Source organism: Nilaparvata lugens, chromosome 3 (genome assembly GCF_014356525.2).
Source record: "Nilaparvata lugens isolate BPH chromosome 3, ASM1435652v1, whole genome shotgun sequence".
NCBI lineage: Eukaryota > Metazoa > Arthropoda > Insecta > Hemiptera > Delphacidae > Nilaparvata > Nilaparvata lugens.
In genome coordinates this window covers 45,515,368-45,534,512 of record NC_052506.1, presented here as the reverse complement: position 1 = coordinate 45,534,512, position 19,145 = coordinate 45,515,368, and the positions used below count along the sequence as shown (strand labels likewise).

Genomic DNA, 19,145 nt, shown 5'->3' with positions numbered 1-19,145 from the left:
AGAATCTTCAATCTTCAGCTTCACATACAATGCAACCAGCATCTTCTAGAAGTAGCAATAAAAGTTATTCACCACCGAATTGGGAGGAAGAAGAGAAAATGGTAGCATCAGAGACTGCATGGATTCTCCCTAAACAAAAGAAGAGAAAAATCCATGACTCACCAGAAAAAATAAAGCCTGCAACTGATTCTACAAGTATGAAACCGACAGAAAAGAGAAACAAGCCACCACCAGTCATATTAAGCAATATACAAGAGTATTCGAAAATTAAAGAGGCATTGAAATCGAAAAATCTCAATTTCAGTGCCAACATGATGAACAACAACCAGCTAAAATTGAATGTTGAAACTGAACAAGAATACAGAGATTTAACTAAGATGTTGAATGAAGCTAAATATGAATGACACACGTACGAAAATAAACAAACTCGTCCAATTCGTGTCATGGCTAAAGAGCCTCTTCCATCATGTGATCCAGAGGATATAAAGAACGATCTTCTAAGCAGAGGCTTTCAAATAATCAGTGCTGTCAACAAAATGAAGAAAGATGGAAAAGAACACATTATCAGACTTCCAAAGTTCATGTTAACATTCAAGAATACAGAAGATACAAAAAGAATATTTGAAATTAAACATATTTGCTACATGAAAGTGAAAATTGAATCAATTAGAAGTAATAAAATGATTCCACAGTGTAAACGTTGTCAACGGTTTGGTCATACACAGACATACTGTCAACATGAACCTGTGTGTGTGAAGTGTGCTGGAAAACACTGGACTATTTTGTGTACTAAGGCAAAAGAAACCCCAGCCAAATGTTTCAATTGTGCTGAGGCTCACCCAGCTAACTACAGAGGCTGTCTCATCGCTAAAGAACTTCAGAGAAGAAGAACTGAAAAAGAAAACCTAGTTAAAAGAAGTAGCGAAGTACCACATACAACTAAACAGAGAAACTTCACTTCAAAAAAGTACACTGGAGAAATATCCTATTCCCAAGTAACGAAACCCACTCCAAGCCTACAACAGGAGAGCCAACCAAAGCAACAACAACAACAACCAGTTGAAGTCAATAAGGTTTTGCAGGAAATTTTGAACAGTTTAAATATTCTTTCTGGACGACTTGACAGCTTGGAAGGGAAGAGTAAGAGTATCGAGAAGAAAACTAGAAAATGAATATTGCGAGCCAACAAGATATAAGGATTGCTACCTGGAATGCCAATGGAATAAATAATATCAATAATAATAGAAAACAAGAAATAGAAATATTTCTAAAGACACGAAATATAGATGTTTGCCTCATCTCTGAAACCCATTCAACTGAGCAGACTCACTTCAAAATCAATGGATATAATGTTTACGAAACTATTCATCCTCAAAATCAAGCAAGAGGTGGAAGTGCTGTAATAGTGAAGGAGAGTATTAAGCACTATGAAGACTTCAGTATTCAAAGTAATGAAATACAGCTAACTGTAGTTGGAATAGAGTCCATCAACCAGAAAATACTTGTTGGAGCTGCATATTTTCCACCATGTTACAATTTAAAGAAAAATGATTATACAAATATTCTTCATGAGCTTGGAGATAGATTCATAGTGGGTGGAGATTTTAATGCCAAGCATAAGGATTGGGGTTCAAGACTCACGACTACCAAAGGAAAAGAACTCAGAGAGGCTATCCAGGAGCTGGGCTGCGAATTCCATTCAACAGGGACACCTACGTATTGGCCAACAGATTTGAATAAAACTCCAGATCTTCTAGATTTCTTCATAACAAAGAGAATACCCAGTAATTTTATTGACATTGAAGAGAGCTTTGACCTGGATTCTGATCATTCAGCTGTAATTCTCACACTTAGTGAACGAATAATAAAGAAAGAAGACAGACCAATGTTAGTCAACAGAACAACAGACTGGGAAGCTTTCAAAGTGGATTTGGAGAATGAAATCAACTTGAATATTCCACTTAGAACAACTGAGCAGCTAGATGAAGCCGCAGAAAATTTCATGTGGCAAATCCAGAAATCAGCCTGGAAAAACACCAGACAATATACCAGGAAAACAAAAGGATGCAATTACCCTCTGGAGATTCGACAACTTGTTTTAGAAAAACGAAGGGCAAGAAGAAGATGGCAACAAACTCGTGATCCTGCTGACAAAAATATCTTGAATAACAAAACACAACAATTGAGAAGAGAGATAAGGAAACTAACTGAGGAATCCATTAATAACTACCTTCAAAATTTGACAGCTGATGCCAGTACAGATTATTCATTATGGAAAGCAACAAAAAGAATTAAGCGGCCAATATTACAATCCCCTCCAATTAGAAAACCAGATGGTACTTGGGCAAGAAATAACAGAGAAAAGGCAGATTTATTTGCTAATCATCTAGAAGAAATCTTCCAGCCAAACAACATTCAATCTGAAATTGATCCTGAAGAAGATATAATAGATGATTTAGATACAGAGATTGATCCAGTTTCTATAAATGAGGTTCAAGAAGAAATAAAATATAATCTGAATACCAAAAAAGCACCTGGGTTTGATCTGATTACAGGTGAAATCTTGAAAAAACTTCCAAGGAAAGGTATTGTCATGCTAACATACTTATTCAATGCATCACTTCAATTACAGCATTTTCCTACAATTTGGAAGGTGGCAGAAGTCATTATGTTGCAAAAGCCTGGGAAATGTCCTCAAGAAGCAAAATCATACCGCCCAATATCTCTTCTACCTGTAATTTCAAAGCTTTTTGAGAAATTGCTAATGAAGAGATTGACTCCCATCATAAGTAGCAGGAATCTGATACCAGCCTATCAATTTGGTTTCAGGCAGAAGCACTCAACCCTGGACCAAGTACATAGAATCACCAATGTAATAGAGAAGTCATTAGAGAAAAAATCGATATGTTCAGCAATCTTCCTTGATGTGGCACAGGCATTTGACAAAGTGTGGCATGAAGGACTGATCATTAAACTTCATAAAATTCTCCCCACTCAACTTGTAAAACTTTTAAAATCATAGATCAACAACAGATTATTCAGAGTAAAACAAGGTGATGACGTCTCCGAATTGAAGGAAATAAGGGCTGGAGTTCCACAGGGTAGTGTTCTTGGACCAGTTCTTTATGTGCTGTACACAAGCGATATTCCTGAATTGGATGCAGTGACAATTGCTACTTTTGCTGATGATACTGCAATACTGGCAGAAGGGGAAACAGTACGAGAAGCAGCCACAAAACTACAGAATGCTAGCAACAGATTCAGTGACTGGGCCAAAAAATGGAGAATTCGATTAAATGAGATGAAGTCTATTCATATCAACTTCACAAACAAAATTATCAATGACCCAATTCGAATAAATCTGGATGGGAATGTAGTACCACACAGCAACACAGCAAAATACCTTGGAATGACTCTTGACGCCAAGTTGAAATGGAAAGAGCATATCAAGATGAAAAGGAGCGAGCTAGGACTCAAATACAGTAAAATCTATTGGCTGTTGGGACGTCAATCACAACTCTCATTGGACAACAAGTTATTGATTTACAAACAAATTCTAAAACCTGTCTGGACGTATGGAATTCAGCTTTGGGGCTGCTCTAGAACATCTAACATCAGTCAGATTCAAATATTCCAAAACAAAGTACTGCGGAACATGGTGAATGCGCCCTGGTACATAAGGAACAGCGATTTGCACCGAGATCTGCACATCCCCTATGTGACCTGTGAGATAAGACGATTGGCAGCCCATCATGAGTCACGTCTTCATCAACATGACAACACCGAAGTCATCCAACTACTAGACAACACTGAACTCACTAGGAGGTTGAAGAGAACAAAGCCCTTCGAGTTGGTGTAGTGCTAGTGGAGTGATTAAAGTATATTGAATAAAAGTGTAGTGAAATAATTTAAAGTAGTGAAATTATAGAAATTATAGATTGGAACTGTAGGCTTCACTGGAAGACTTTAGCAATAAAAATTAATTTAGGAAAAGAAATAACAGAACAAAATTGATGGTTAGTCCTAGTGACTAGTTTTAATAGAAATAACAAAAAAAATGATAGATCTTTTTTCTGATTAATGGTTACAGAGATAATTGATTTCCTGTTTACAGTTTACTATGGTGAAGAGAGTCAGCCGCGCTGTACCACGTCGGCCGTTTCCCCTCCCATGGTGTCAAATCAAATGACAAATACATAACAATATACATCAATGGATTCGCAATGAAAGTGGCTACATTAATTATTCAGCTCATTTTCATTTAAAATCACTTGCTTCGAAGTTAATCGGAGAAAACAAAAAAGTAAAATCGCAACCCCCCTAAATTTTTACATTTATATAATTTTATCAAGAAAACTGTTCTTTTTATTGAGAAAATGAATAGCACTGATATTGTAGTCCATAATGTAATAAATCGAATGACATATGATAGAATTTCTTCCAATCAATGGTTACAGAGATAATTGATTTCCCGAGATTACCTGCATTTTTCAACTTTGAGGGCGGTTAGGGGGGGGAAAGCTCCAGGGGGATTTCTTGGTACTTTTGGGAGAATGACCCTCTGGGAGGGTTCGTTCTATCGATGGTGAGAGATTCACCTTATTGACTGGGTGGGCTATTCAATTGAATTCAATTCAATTTTTCTTCTGTCTGTGACCAGTGTATATACCGGATAGACATTGTCGAAAAGGTTAACAAAAAGGTTAACCTTTTAGAGACCAACGTTCCCTTTTTGGGAACATAACTTCATCATTTTTTTGTGATGTACAAAAGAGGTTTTGGATTGATGTCTTGAGCTTAAATTGAAGTAAGAGTATCGTAAAATTATGTCATATTTTTAGTTTGCCAATTTATTGTTCATTTCTCTGTTTTTATTCACTTCAAATATAGTGAAATGGGCAAATTTTCACTCACTTCTAATATCTGTCAATAACTTTTTCCCTGAAGCATTATCATAACTTTTTTCATACATAATCCATGAAAAAAAACATTAGTCTTCATCATGGGACATAAATGATACGAGTTTATCCATTAGAATATAAGCTACAAGCAGATTTTTTGTATGTCCCATTTTGGGAACGTTGGTATCTTTGGCGGTATCTGTTGAAAGTCAAGCATGTCCCATTTTGGGAATGATAGTTACTTCAATGGTTGCTTTTTCGAATGCATAATGTTGGTAGTCAATTCGATAATACAATAATTTTGATTTGTGCAATTGGTACCGAGCTAGACAGTGTTTACTTTGCAGTCAGTTTACTTTCCATAAGTTATTCATAGAGCCTACTCCATTGTATTAGCTTTTGCTGAGAGTGAGATAACTTCGTGCTTCTGTTTTTATTTCTATTTTCATAAGAATTGACTACTGTTGTAAGAATGGATCAACCAAAATTTTTTGGGTAAGTATTTCAGATTATAATGCTATATTCATTTTCGAATCATAGTGAATTTATAATGAAATCTTACTTGATCTTAGTGTAAGTTGTATCTTGTTGTTCTAAGTAATGTCAATATGAAGTCTATGATACTCTTATTTGAGCAATTCATTACTCTGGCTCAGTTCTATCAATATGATGAAGAAATGAATTGATTAATCCCAATTCTGAACAAGTATTTATTATCATAAAAAATAGGTCTAGCTAAAAAGCAATATTCGTACTGTTATATTATTATAAAAAATGGATTTGAATTATTGTTCGTTTGCATCCACTATTCTCAGGTCAATTGTGGAGATTGTTCACATTATTCATTACAATTATATTCCTAATAAGTATTGTGTAATCTCTTTTACAGGCCCATATCAAGATTGAAGTACCTAAAGGAGGTAGTGAAAATCGTAGAAGAATCACCAGATGTGACAGAAGCAACCATATGTATCTTGCCTCCAGAGTCTGGAGACACGAATTGCGACAGTGACGAAGAGATTCTCCCTGATGACGGTTTGGATATAACAACACTGCCAACTGAAATTCCAGGAGAAGTTGAACTTGAGGTAAGATCTGATGATGTGGAAGCAACGGTAACTGAGGTGGAGGTGCCTCATCCACCAACAAAAAAGACTAAACGTGTGCATGGACAAGGTAAAAGCAACAAATCTGATAAAGAAATCCCAAATTGGAGGAAAAGTCAGGAAGTTCTATACAAATGTGGGCCAGAACCAGTAAATAAAGTTGGAGAGGAACATTTGGGAAAATCTAAATTTGAAATTTTTTCGCTTTTTTTCTCACCTGAAATAATTGAGTTCATAACAGAGCAGACAAATCTGTATGCTAGGAGGGATAAAAATGATCATTCATTTGAGGTGTCTTACAAGGAAATGTGTGTGTTTTTGGGACTCCTTATTGTTAGTGGATATCATTATCTGCCTTCAGAGAGTGATTGCTGGTCAACTGCTCCTGATTTGAGTGCTCCAATATTTTCTGAAAGTATGAGCAGAAATAGGTTCAAGCTCATAAAAAAATATCTTCATGTAGCTGACAATAACCAGCTGGGTAACACTGAAGTGGCCAAATTCCAGCCACTTTATGATAAGCTGAATGGAAAAATCCTACAATTTGGAGTTTATCATGAGAGTTTGAGCATTGATGAGTCGATGGTACCCTACCATGGTCATCATTCCGCAAAAATGTTCATAAAGAACAAACCAATACGCTTTGGGTTCAAAGTTTGGAGTGGATGGTTTCCCATACAACATGTCCATTTACTGTGGAAAAGCTGGTGAAGCTGACACATCGCCTCTTGGCTCGAGAGTGGTGAGAGGCTTGCTTCAGGCTGTTGAGAATTCATCTCAGCATGTTGTGTATTTTGACAGTTTTTTCACAAGCTATAATCTTCTCAAAGAGCTAGGAGAGTCTGGTTTCAGGGCTTGTGGGACAGTTCGAGAGAATAGAACAAAAAAATGTCCCTTACTCTCTTCAAATGAGTTACAAAAACAAGACTGAGGCTGCTTTGATAACTATTCAGAAGGGGAGGTAAGTTGTGTGAAGTGGAATGACAATGCTGTGGTAACAGTTGCCAGCAATTGCTTTGCCGTCCAGCCATTGCATATAACCAAAAGAAGAGTGAAGCAGGAGAAAAGGGAAGATGTACCACAGCCTCACTGTATCAAAATGTATAATGAAGGAATGGGTGGCGTGAACTTGATGGACAGGCTTCTATCAGCATTCAGACCGCGTCTCCGCTCAAAGAAATGGTGGTGGAACCTGTTTTCGAATGCGCTGAACATGGGAGTTGTGGCTGGCTTCAGATTTTACCAATATTTGAATCCAAACAGTAGTGTGACTCACAAAGATTTTCGAAGGGCACTCATAATAATAGACACCGTGGGAGTTTGACTTGGTGGACCAACTGCAAAAACAATTGAGGATGTTCGTTTTGAAGGAATAAATCATCATTTGTCTGCAACATCACAAGGCAGATGTGTGATTTGCTTGAAAAACACCCGTCTCATGTGCACTAAATGCGGGAAAAGATTGCATAAAAAAATATGTAATGATAAATTTCACAAAAAATAAGCTCTTATCAGCTTCAAGATGTTATTCGAATTTTTATGTATTTCTATGATTGAATTTTCTACTTTTCCTGTAACTTTTATTATTATTTTGATTTGAAAATTCTTAAATGAAATACACTGTTCTATACCATATGAGTTGAGCTATTTTTCACTCAGTTCCTAGAACTGATGTGATACTCAGAATACCCCTGAGGTTACCAATGTTCCCATTTTGGGAACATACTTTTTTCCAAAATGGGGTATGATAATGGTGAAATATGGTTGAATTGTGTTATAATACAGAAAATAGGTCTATAAAACGAGATTCCATGTTAAAATTAATATTTTAAAGGAGGTCAGTTTCTTAAAGGTACAAAGTTCAAATATGTACTCTAATATCAAGATGGCCGATCGAAGAGACTGACAAAACATACAATCTTCTCCTCACTCAAAGAATAGAGAGGGAAGTTAATTAGCTTCTCTCGGAGCACTTTCTTGAACACTCTCACCTCCAGCTCCCGCAAATTCAGTGGAAGTCTATTGTAGATTTTTAATGCGCGCATTGAGTAGCAAATGTGCAGCTTAGCCAATCTAGAGTAGGGAAGGTCAATGTTGTCTCGCCCTCTAGTTGAATAGTTGTGTATCTGGCCTCTTGCTTGGAGTGTGTGAAGTTGGCCTTTCAGAAGTACAAGGGAGTTCAGCACATATTGACTGAAGACAGTGAGTATTCCCAGCCTCCTGAACAGCGGGCGACAATGCTCCAAGTATGGTGATGATGTTATTGTACGAATCACTTTCTTCTGTAGGAGGAGAATTCTGTGACATCCACTTGCATGCCCTCAAAGTGCAATCCCATAGTTGATGTGGCTATGAAACAGACCATGGTATGCAGTAACCAGGTAACTCCTTGGAACATGGCTTCTCAGTTTCTGTATCAGATAGGCCTATGTTACTTTGGAGAGTCGGTTGCATATCATATCAATGTGCTGGTTCCATGTCAGTGATGAGTCAACCATGAATCCAAGGAGCTACCGTATATGGGATTGTGCTTTGAGGACATGTGTGTTGTTGTGTGTTGTGAGAGGATTCTGCTTCTTCAAAAAAAGGTGATCCGCATCATCACATTCTTGCCATACCTGGAGCATTGCCATCCACTGTTCAAAGAACGGCGGATCCTCAATGTCTTCAGTCAGTACCTTCTTACCTCGTTAGTGCTTCTAAAAGAACAGCTACATAAATTTCAAGTGAGAGGCCTGGTTCATGATTATTTCACTAGAAGATGTGATGATGTAGACCTGCCACAATTGCAATTGGCCTGATCACACACCAGTTGACCAATTCGAACACTGAAAATATTCAACAGGCTCCCATTGTGTCCGTGAATTGAAAGGTAAACATCTCAAACTTTCACTCTATTTCTTGAATGACGAGAAGATCACTCGATTTATTTGTCTCATTCACATACCATCTCGATAGTCAGTGTAAATTTTTATGAACGTATGTTTTTTTTTTAATTTCTACGACGAAATCTATCCAGTGTTGTAAAGACTAGTCATGGATCCAATGAAAATTGAACCTTGATTGGTCAACAGCTAAATGCCAATTGTAGAGTTTTACACACTCTTTGGCTGCTTAATCTTGTCCAAACTTTTAGTTTAATGGAGATGGTGTAAGTGTAAGTCCAGTGCTAAATTTCATGTCATCAAATTTTTGGTTGGGATCGATTTAGTATGTTATTTTGAGCACAAAATCACAAAAATTAAACGACGGTCACTATTGTTTTCAAAATAAACTAAGTTCAAAGTAGCACAATCTTAAATGCATTTAACCTATAATTGGCAGCCATTTTGACTATCGAAATCATCAAATTTATGATTTTTCTAATTTAAGTTTTCCTAACCTAAACTTCCCTAACCTAAAGCTTTTTTTAACCAAAAGATTTTCCTAACCTAAAGCTTTTCCTAACCTAAAGCTTTCCCTAACCTTAGCTTCTCCTAAACTTAGCTTTCCTAACCTAATATATTAGAGGTGTATGAAATGTTGTGAACAAAGTGAGGTTAGTAGGCTAAAACTAAATAATTTTTATAAAATTTATGATGAGTGACCACCGTTTATTTCTTGTGATTTTTTGTTCTAAATGACATACTGAATCGATCCCAACCAAAAATTTGATGATAGATATTTTAACACTGGGCGTACACTTTAGCCGGCACAAAACAGAGCAAGATCAGCTTGCTTTTGCCACAGAAAATATTACATGGAATGAACGTTTTTAATGATTCTTCTCAACTATAAATAACGTAAATTCAGCGCTATAATATTATTGAAAATGATAGTAGGACTTACTTATTCATGATGTTGATAATAATAATTTACCACAGTTGTTTGTATTTGGTTCAACTGTACAACGAAATAATGTCTTAATTACTCATGAAAGATTCCATTCAGACTCAACACATTTAGACCGCTTGAAATTAACTCATTAGAATTGAAGGCTTAGCCAAAAAATACAAACGTAAAATTACTGTAAATTAATTATAATAATAAATTCTCAATAACACAAAAAGCATTCAGTTTTCATCATAACCTAAAAATGTAAAGTATATGAAAACGAAAAAGGGAACAGTCAGTCTAAAAACTGAACTTTGAAACATCTGAATATTGGAAAAAACCTTAGACCATCGCCTACTAGATCTGCATGGCCAGAGCCTACAGCCGATCAGCTGTTCAAAAGCGTACACTTCAACTCGTGTTTACAATTTACATTGAAATCCCTCTGTCGAATGGAATTTTTCATGAATAAACGTTAATAATTCAACTGATAACTACTTTTTCGAATAAAGGATTATTATTTTATTTTACCAATACAATTTTTATCCTTCATCATGAATTTCAAGGGTGGTAATCATTGAGTTCTCTTAATATTCTTAGTTATTGGTTAACCAATTTGTAGGTTACCCTTGTTTTAAATTAGCTTTTTCAAATTCAAACACGTATTTCAATTATTGTCAAAAAATATAGTGTAAAGTTGAGTTGCTTGAGCTTTGAATTAGGCCTACCTATTGTTTTTTTCAATTTTGATTACAGTATTGCTCAATTTCTACAAGAGGAATTACAACCACGGCTTTTGAAGTATACTAATATTTATAGCTTTATTAGATTTAAGGAATTTTTAGATTAAACATAATTTTTTTGAAAAGGTAAATTGGTAGGCTATCACTCATTTTATTATATAATTCACTATTGGAATAAGAATTCTTCTCAAATCATAACAAGAACCAATGACTTGAAATAGAAAACTTTTGCAGTGTAGGTTATCTTTAGTATTAAAACAGAACATACAGTATGGTATTTCTAACAATACTATTATAAACGAAAATATGTGATCAATGATTATACTGCTAGCTTACTCAGTAAAGGATTTCAATATTCAGCCTGATCCAGTAACTTACATAAATCATTTTTTATCTAATCTGTTTCTACTCTTAATAAAGAGACTTTGACACAATTTGAAAATTTTACGATTCCCCAATCCAAGACAGTGAGGAATACATCTTACTCATCGGGAGTAAGTACCGCTAAGTAAAGTGTTCTTTATTGGTTATGGCTGATAGATACATAGTAAATAATAATTTGTTGGAGAGTGAGATATCAGAGTTTTTTTATTTAGGCCTATATCACATGTAAGACCATGTCATATCATGAAAAATCTATGTATATTCTTCAATATGTAGTGCTAATGAACCAATGATATGTCTATTGATGCTCTGGTAGGATACTACTTGAAAGATTTATTCTTGGTCACAACAGTAATAATATGAATAATATTCTGATACATGAGAAAAAAGGTATGATCACATTGAATGGGTATGTGAAAATTTACGTTGAATCATGCATGACCCGAAAAACAAAATTTGAAAAATGCTATTGAAACACGTTGTTCACACTGAACGCAACCAAGTGCACGCTTTCAGTGTGAGTGTTCCTTTTGCTCTTTTCAGATATTGTACGTTTCTCATCTGCATGCTTGGTTATGCATAATTAACCGCGCTCTTGCACAAATTACATTAATATTTATGATGCTCTCTCCTAACATGCAAAGGCTAGAGTCCCCCAGCTGAGTTAAGATTATCTGCTAAATGGCAGGGGTATCATTATAGCACAATTAATAACCCAGTTCAGTGTTGCTATAAATTTGTCATTTCATTCCTTAAACTGTTATTCCATATGCTAAAAATTTGTATAAAATTTAAACATTCTCTGCTCATTTGGTTTTGAAAATACTGATTAAACACTGGAAAAGCCAATTTCTAGCACACCTTCTAAGCCCTTTCGATAGCCTACATAACTAATACACCTCAAGCTACCTGAAATTTTGTACCAAACGTAAGAATTTTCTCTTGAATTTTTAAAAAGCTAAGAAAACGCTAGTAAGAGCAGAAAAATCGCCTATTCTGGGCGATATAGAAGTCAATAAGGTTTAGTTATTTTGAATTTCTAGACCCTATAGGCTTAACTGAACTTTTATTCAACATTTTTCTGTCAATTCTTGAAAAAGTGCATACCATATTGGTCGTCTTTGAATTTTTTTTCAATTACGGTCTCAGTCACTACACCTCCGAGTTTACGGAGGTAGTGTCTTAGTGCGCCTGTAGAAGGTTGAACATTAACTATTTCATTTTGATAACTTTAAAGTGAAAAAAAACTCACATTCTTTTGGTGTGGCAATGACAGTTTCGAGTTTCTGTTTGGCTTGAGAATGTACAACACCAGCACTAAACGGTCGTCGTTAAACCAAAAGAATGTGTTTTTTCAGTTTAAAGTTGTAGTGTTGGGCATCCTGCTCATGACGTCAGAAAAGCAATGGAGTGAAGTCTTTGTATTAAGCCAGTCGGGCGGTCTAGTTTTGTAAAGTCTTTTTGTGAGTTAAAAGTAATAAGTCAATAAAGAATCAAGTGTCTAACAGTCTTTTATTAACAAGTACTCCAAATAATCATATTAAAGTATAAACATTATATTTGGCGACGAGATAATTAATGGTGAAGTTGTGCGTTGCATGTTCCTGTTTTGAGGTTATGTACTCTGGCGCCTTTATTCGTGGACTGTGTCATAGTTACATTTTTCGTTTGGTGTTTTGTATTTGTGTTTGAACTATGTTTGTCTCAATTTCGGTTATTGTGTTTTGCACTATGTTTTCTGGACTTGGTCAAATTTCTTCGTGTGTGTTTGAAATCATAGACTATGTTTAGACTATAATCTAACCTCACTTACGTGTCTCGTGTCAAAATGTCCAAACCTCCAGTTTTCGAACCCAGTGTGGAGGACTTTGAAACCTTTTTGGAGCGTCTCAAACTATATTTTAGCAAAAGGTTTCAAGGATGAGGTAAAAAAAGGTCACTTTTGTGTCAATCTTCCTCTGTCTGTCTATGCGGAGTTGAAAACAGCATTGTCTCCCATCGAAATTGCAACAGCCACATATGAACAGTGCATACAGGCTTTGACAAATCGATATAAACCAGTGTGTAAAGTAATTCCAGAATGATATAAATTTCATCCTTGGAAGCAGCTTGCAGGCGAGTCACAACACAACTATATTTCAGCGATATCTCGCTTGGGCACCACCTGTAAATTTGGAAGCTTTCATGACCAGGCTTTATGCAATAGACTGGTGTCTGGCCTACTACAAACGTCAATGGTGAGTCGGCTTTTGTCTGAGCCAGATGACATGAAATTTGATACTGCTTGTCGTCTAGTATTAGAAATGGAATTGGTTGAGAAGTCCACTTTGGTCTTGGCTGGTGATGCTACAGAGACTCATGGTATTGTCTACGTCTTCACATACCTTGTCTTGCCAGTCCAGGCAAGGTTCGTCACCATGGCAGGGTTATCCTGAGTGGTCGCCGTCACGTCCGTCATTGTACCGGTCCCAATGGGATTCGTCACCAAGGTCGGGGTCTCCTGCACGATCCTGGTCGGTTTCTGGTCAGTTGTCATCCATGTTGCAGAGGGGTTCATCTCTGGGTTGAGTGGGTCCATAGGTCTCCAGGGGTCGCTCGCCATCGCCTTCTCAACAGTCAGAAAAGGGACTGAGAGAAAGATGCCATCACTGTTTCTCCAGGCATTCTCCTGATAAGTGTCCAGCCGTGGATGTGTTTTAAGTGTCAACGTACAGGTCACATGGCAGAATGTTGTGACCAGCACAGAGTAAATTATGTCAAATCCACAGTCAATGTGTCAGTCAATTCATCACAATCAGGTCAGTGTGATTCATTATTTGTGAATATTGTCATTAATGGCAAATCAGTGCGTTTTCTAGTGGATACCGGGAGTTTAATCACTATTTTAAGCTCAGCTATTCCAAAAGAGCTTCAGTTGTTGTCACAATTAGTGCCTTATTTCGGAGCTATAAGGGGTGTTAATAATAATCTGCTACACGTAAGGTAGAAGTTGTTTACAATGATGTATATACTAAGCTATCTGCTGTTGTAATTGATCAAATTTCATGTCAAGCTATATTAGGTAGAGATTGTTTGTCGGTAATTGCACCCAATTGGGCAAATAACATTTTGCCAAAGTCTAATGAAAATGATAATTTTTGTTTGTATATTGCAAAAAATGAAACTGTGGAAATGCTAGCCAAGTCATATCCAAGAGTGTTTTCAAACAAAGATAATGAAAAACCCATATCAAAATTTAAGGTTAGTCTGAATTTGAAGGACGACAACGTCCAGCCTATTTTTCACAGATCATACACTGTACCATATGCACTGCGGGACGAAATTGGTAATGAATTGGATAGATTGGAGTCAAAGGGAATAATTAATAAGGTGAAAACATCTGATTGGGCCAGTCCCATGGTAATAGTCCCTAAACCAAATGGAAAAATCCGTATGTGCGCTGATTTTAAGGTAACACTGAATAAATATTTAAAAGTAGATCAACATCCAATGCCGGTTTAACCAATTATATCCAAAGACTCACTAGAGCAAAGAAAGAATTCTATGAAATATCCAGAAAGGCATCGAATAGAATAATCAGAACAAAAAAGAGAGCGTATCATAATAGAATGGTGGAGAGAGTTGAGAAGAACTTCCTGGAGAATGAGACACACCAAGCATACAAAGAGATCAACGTTTTTAAGAAGGGATATAAACCTCATACAGTGTTATGCAAAAACAAGGATGGAGAGGTGATTGGAGATGAAAGGGGAGGGGATAAAGGAGACATGGAAGACACATTTCAGTGAACTGTTGAACCAGGCTGACCCACGAATGGTACAGAACGAAGATGCTAGACTGAATGAATGCCAGGAAAATATGGCTGGTACTGAAGCTCCAACCCTAGAATAAATCTTGGAAGCCACTAAAATATTAAGAAATAATAAAGCGCCAGGAACAGATGGAATACCAGGTGAGCTTTGGAAATATGGAGGAATACAAATGGGGAGACGGCTGCACAGACCCATTGTGCAAATATGGTATGAAGAACAACTCCCAGAGGAGTGGAAAAAGAGCATAATATGTCCTATCCATAAAAAAGGAGACAAACTCAACTGCCAAAACTATAGAGGTATTTATCTCCTGAACATGCCCTATTAAATATTCACCACAGTGCTGAAGATGAAGCTTGGAGTTCATGTGGAAAATATAATTGGAGATTACCAGGCAGAATTCCGACCGGGCAGATCAATCACAGATCAGTTATTCACTCTCAGGCAGATAACGGAAAAATTCTGGGAAAACAACATAGATCTGTACGCAATGTTTGTTGATTTTAGACAGGCCTATGACAGCATTGTTAGAGAGAAGCTGTACTCAACTATGCTGGACTTCAATATACCATCAAAACTGGTGAGACTAGTCAGAGCCACTATGGAAAATACTGTATGTCAAGTTAGAGTGGCAGGAGAGCTCACAGACTGTTTTGGGGTGGTGCGTGGCTTGAAGCAGGGAGATGGATTGGCACCAATTCTCTTCAATTTGGCCCTAGAGCACGCTATTAGGAGGACTTCAGTACGTGGAAAGGAGTGGCACATTGATGATCAAGTCAACACGAATACTTGGATCTACAAGTGTAGATCGGTTCAGTTCAATTCGGGCAGCCGATGAGTTCGGATCATTCATTATCGCTCCTTAGAAACAAAGTTCAATAACAAGTTAACACCAGCCGTCTGCCGAGTTATTCTTTAACCTAAATTTGAATCGTGTAGTCTATTTTAATTGTGAGAATTAATTAATTCCATAATGAGCGACAATAAATCTATTCTCAGTGCCATAGCCGATTTCAGGAAGGAGAACAAAATTAATTGGGATGCTAACAACAATAGGTGGGATACTAACGTACAGAAACTCAAACAAGTGCAAGAAGACATAAAAAAACAAATCAGGAAATTTCACTTATTAAAGAACAGTTCGCGGCAGCTACAAGCAAGTGTGATAGTCCGTGTCAATCCGTCGAACTCTTGCGTCAGGATAACTCTAAACTTAGAAAGGAATTAGACGAAGCGAGAGGTGAAATTAATGACTTGCAGCAACATACACACAAAAAAAAACATCCTAGTGTCAGGTGTACCCCTAACGAAGGGGGAGAATATGTTCACCGTGTTGGATGCAGTCGCCAGAGCCATAACGTTAGCTTCAACGAGTGGGACATATCTGCGGCTCACAGACTACCGAATAGGAATAGAGACGCCAATATGTCACCGTCAATAGTAGTTAACTTCACCTCACGCTTCACAAAATCGAGTTGGTTGACCGCCAGGCGACTTAAAGGTAGGCTTTCAGCTAGTGAACTTAATACCAATTTCCCTAATACCCCAGTCTACCTGAGCGAACATCTCACTCCCGTGACACGCTCTCTATTCAATGCGGCGAGGCAACTTTTGAAGGAAAAGAAACTTATTTCAGTGTGGACCAGGGACTGCAAAGTCATGGTAAAGGCTGCCGCCGATCATCGAGCATTCCTGATCCGTGATTTGGAGCAAATTGCTGAGTTACGCGGAAAAGATAGCAAGCCTATTTCCGAGGATGAGGCTCAGTGAACACCCAATCACAACTTGTTGTTTTTCATCCAAATTCTGGTAAATTAGGAAACCAGTCAGAACACTATTATTATTATTTTTTATTCATTTTTCAAAATTTTTTTATTATATAGAATGAAAGTGAAATATTATTATTTTCTTGATTCCCTTTTTTAAGGCAACATTCGTGCAAGCGCCTGCTTTTTGCCTATCTCTAAAAAATAAATCCATATAATCTAATAATATCGCCTGTTACTTCCCAAAATAGAGATATTAAGAATAACGCTACTTCATTTTAATTCAATTAACTCAAATATTCTGAATAATTAGTGTTTCTTGAATATTATTAGCATTCAGAGTAGCCTACACTGTTTGTAGTTGCTGCACCTGAAATTTTAACTTGGACAAAGTATTATTTTTGACAGTGCACGACATTAAATTTCTTGATTTTATCTCAGATATTGCTTGTTACTTCCCAAAATAGAGGGTTAATAGGGAATAATACTATTTCATTTCAATTCAATTTATCTAAATACACAGAATAATTTGTGTTTCATAAATTATCATTAGCCTTCTGTGACAACTGTTTGTAGCTACTGCACCTGAAATTATAAGTTGAACCAAGCCCCATTGACAGTGCATAGCAGTTCTTAGTATTATCATAGATCTTGATTATCTAGGTGTTTGAGATTGAAGCAGTCTACAAGATCACAGTAGAATTATTTACTCGAAAACAACAGAAGGGCATGATACCGGTACAGTTTGAAGAAAACAATAATAATCGGCGATAAGATTACAGTGGCCTAGTTACACTTCCATCCCGTTGTCTCTATACCTACATTCATATCAGTAACTCAATAATCCAAATCAATAGTTAAGTAGATATTCTTTTACTCCACTATAAATTTTAATTCTGTAATAAATTTAATTGATAGATAGTTAGTTATTACTATAAACTTCATATATTAAATTTTCAAATGAAAACGGTACTATTATAATTACAGTACTCGTCAGGGGTGCCCAGCTCCCCCAAGGCCAATGGCGCATGCCCCCACCAATTCAAGTGTAATGCCCCCCCCCCCAATCCATGTGTAATGACCCCCCCCCCCCACAAAGTACCCCAACTCCCAACTCTTTAGTTTTTAACATTAGTCAGTGTATGACAATAAAATTCACATCTTAAGGTGCTTACAGATATACGCGCCGCGAACATGAGCAATTCACTTTTAATCAGCTGATGCCAAGCTTTTTATATCTGTATTTTACCGTTTCTGTAAAAATACAGATATAATCAGCTGATTAAAAGTGAATTGCTCATGTTCGCGGCGCGTATATCTGTACGCACCTCTACATTCTAATCTTCCAAAGGACATTATTTACCTTTGGTCTTGTGAGGAATTCTTTCTGTTTTCATAATATTGTAAAAATATATACCATCGTTTCTTATCTCTTTAAAATAGAAATAAAGTATCTTTTTGATATTATTTTTGAGACTAGCAGTGCACCCATTCTTGTTCGGGAGGACTAGAAAGAACTTCATTACATCAGGAAAAACTTTACATGACACATATTTTAATAGGATATTAAAAGATAAGTAAGGGAGGCTTTGCTTTTTAAATGTTAAGGTTACTTATAAAAAGTTGAATAATAATATCATTGATAATTCTTTATTGCAAAAGAATATTGCATAGCAATCTTGGTAAACATTCATAGAAATTTGGAACGATTTTATTCATACAATATATAATGTCGGCAAGTTTAGGTATTCTAAATCCTATACTATTAAACGAGCAATTTCTGTTTAGATGTTTACATTTTTAGATGTTTATATGTTTGTATTTCACCGGATCTCGAAAACGGCTCTAACGATTCTCACGAAATTCAGAACATAGTAGGTTTATAATATGAAAATTCGATTACACTAGGTCTCATCCCTGGGGAAACTCGCTGAAGGACATGAAAAGAATTTATTCATCCTTGGAAAAACAGCTGATAATTTCGGCGTTTGTTGATGATGGAAGTGAGTGAGCGAGTGCATGTGTGTGGGACTGAGACAAAATTATGACTCAGCTGTTGAACTTTTCTACATAATTCAATCAGGTACTTAGTGACAGTTGTACAAAAGCCGGTTAAATTTTAATCCTGATTAATTCCAGTAGAACCAATCGGATAAGCTATCTTTTTGAGATTGTCTCCTGTAATTTGGTTCACGTGACATGAATCAGGATTAAAATTTAACATGCTTTTGTGAGAGAAATTTTTGCATTCCTCTGCGAATTAATCTCAATCCACTGTGATTAGATAGAACCTTTCTGTATGAACAATGAATATTTATTATAATTTCTTCTTTCGTAATAATTTTTATATACTTTTGTAGGTAGGTACTCTAGAGCGGAGCTCGGTGCCCCGATATTTATCATGAATTGGAATAGGTTGTCACTGATGTTGTGTTGTTGGTAGTATTTACTTTTTAACATTACAGGAGTAAATAACACAAGTCGAACAAAATGTATCTTTAAATGGTTTGGTTTTTGGAATAAAGATATCATCTGAACAAGTACATTTTGTAAATTCTATCTATTAATACCAAATATCGCGGCACCGAGCTTTGCTCGTTATTTATTCATTGATAAACAG

General features: G+C 36.3%; 1 protein-coding gene across 1 annotated transcript in view; it reads right to left on the bottom strand.

The window, feature by feature from the left end:
• LOC111053051 (dynactin subunit 6) overlaps window positions 1-10,189 on the bottom strand; it is a 32,379-nt gene extending 22,190 nt beyond the window's left edge. The window contains exon 1 of the mRNA XM_039423887.1: window positions 9,836-10,189. Within this exon, the coding sequence (XP_039279821.1) occupies window positions 9,836-9,843 (8 nt within the window). The 5' untranslated portion in view covers window positions 9,844-10,189. The remainder of the gene's footprint in view (window positions 1-9,835) is intronic.
• Window positions 10,190-19,145: the final 8,956 nt, after the last annotated feature.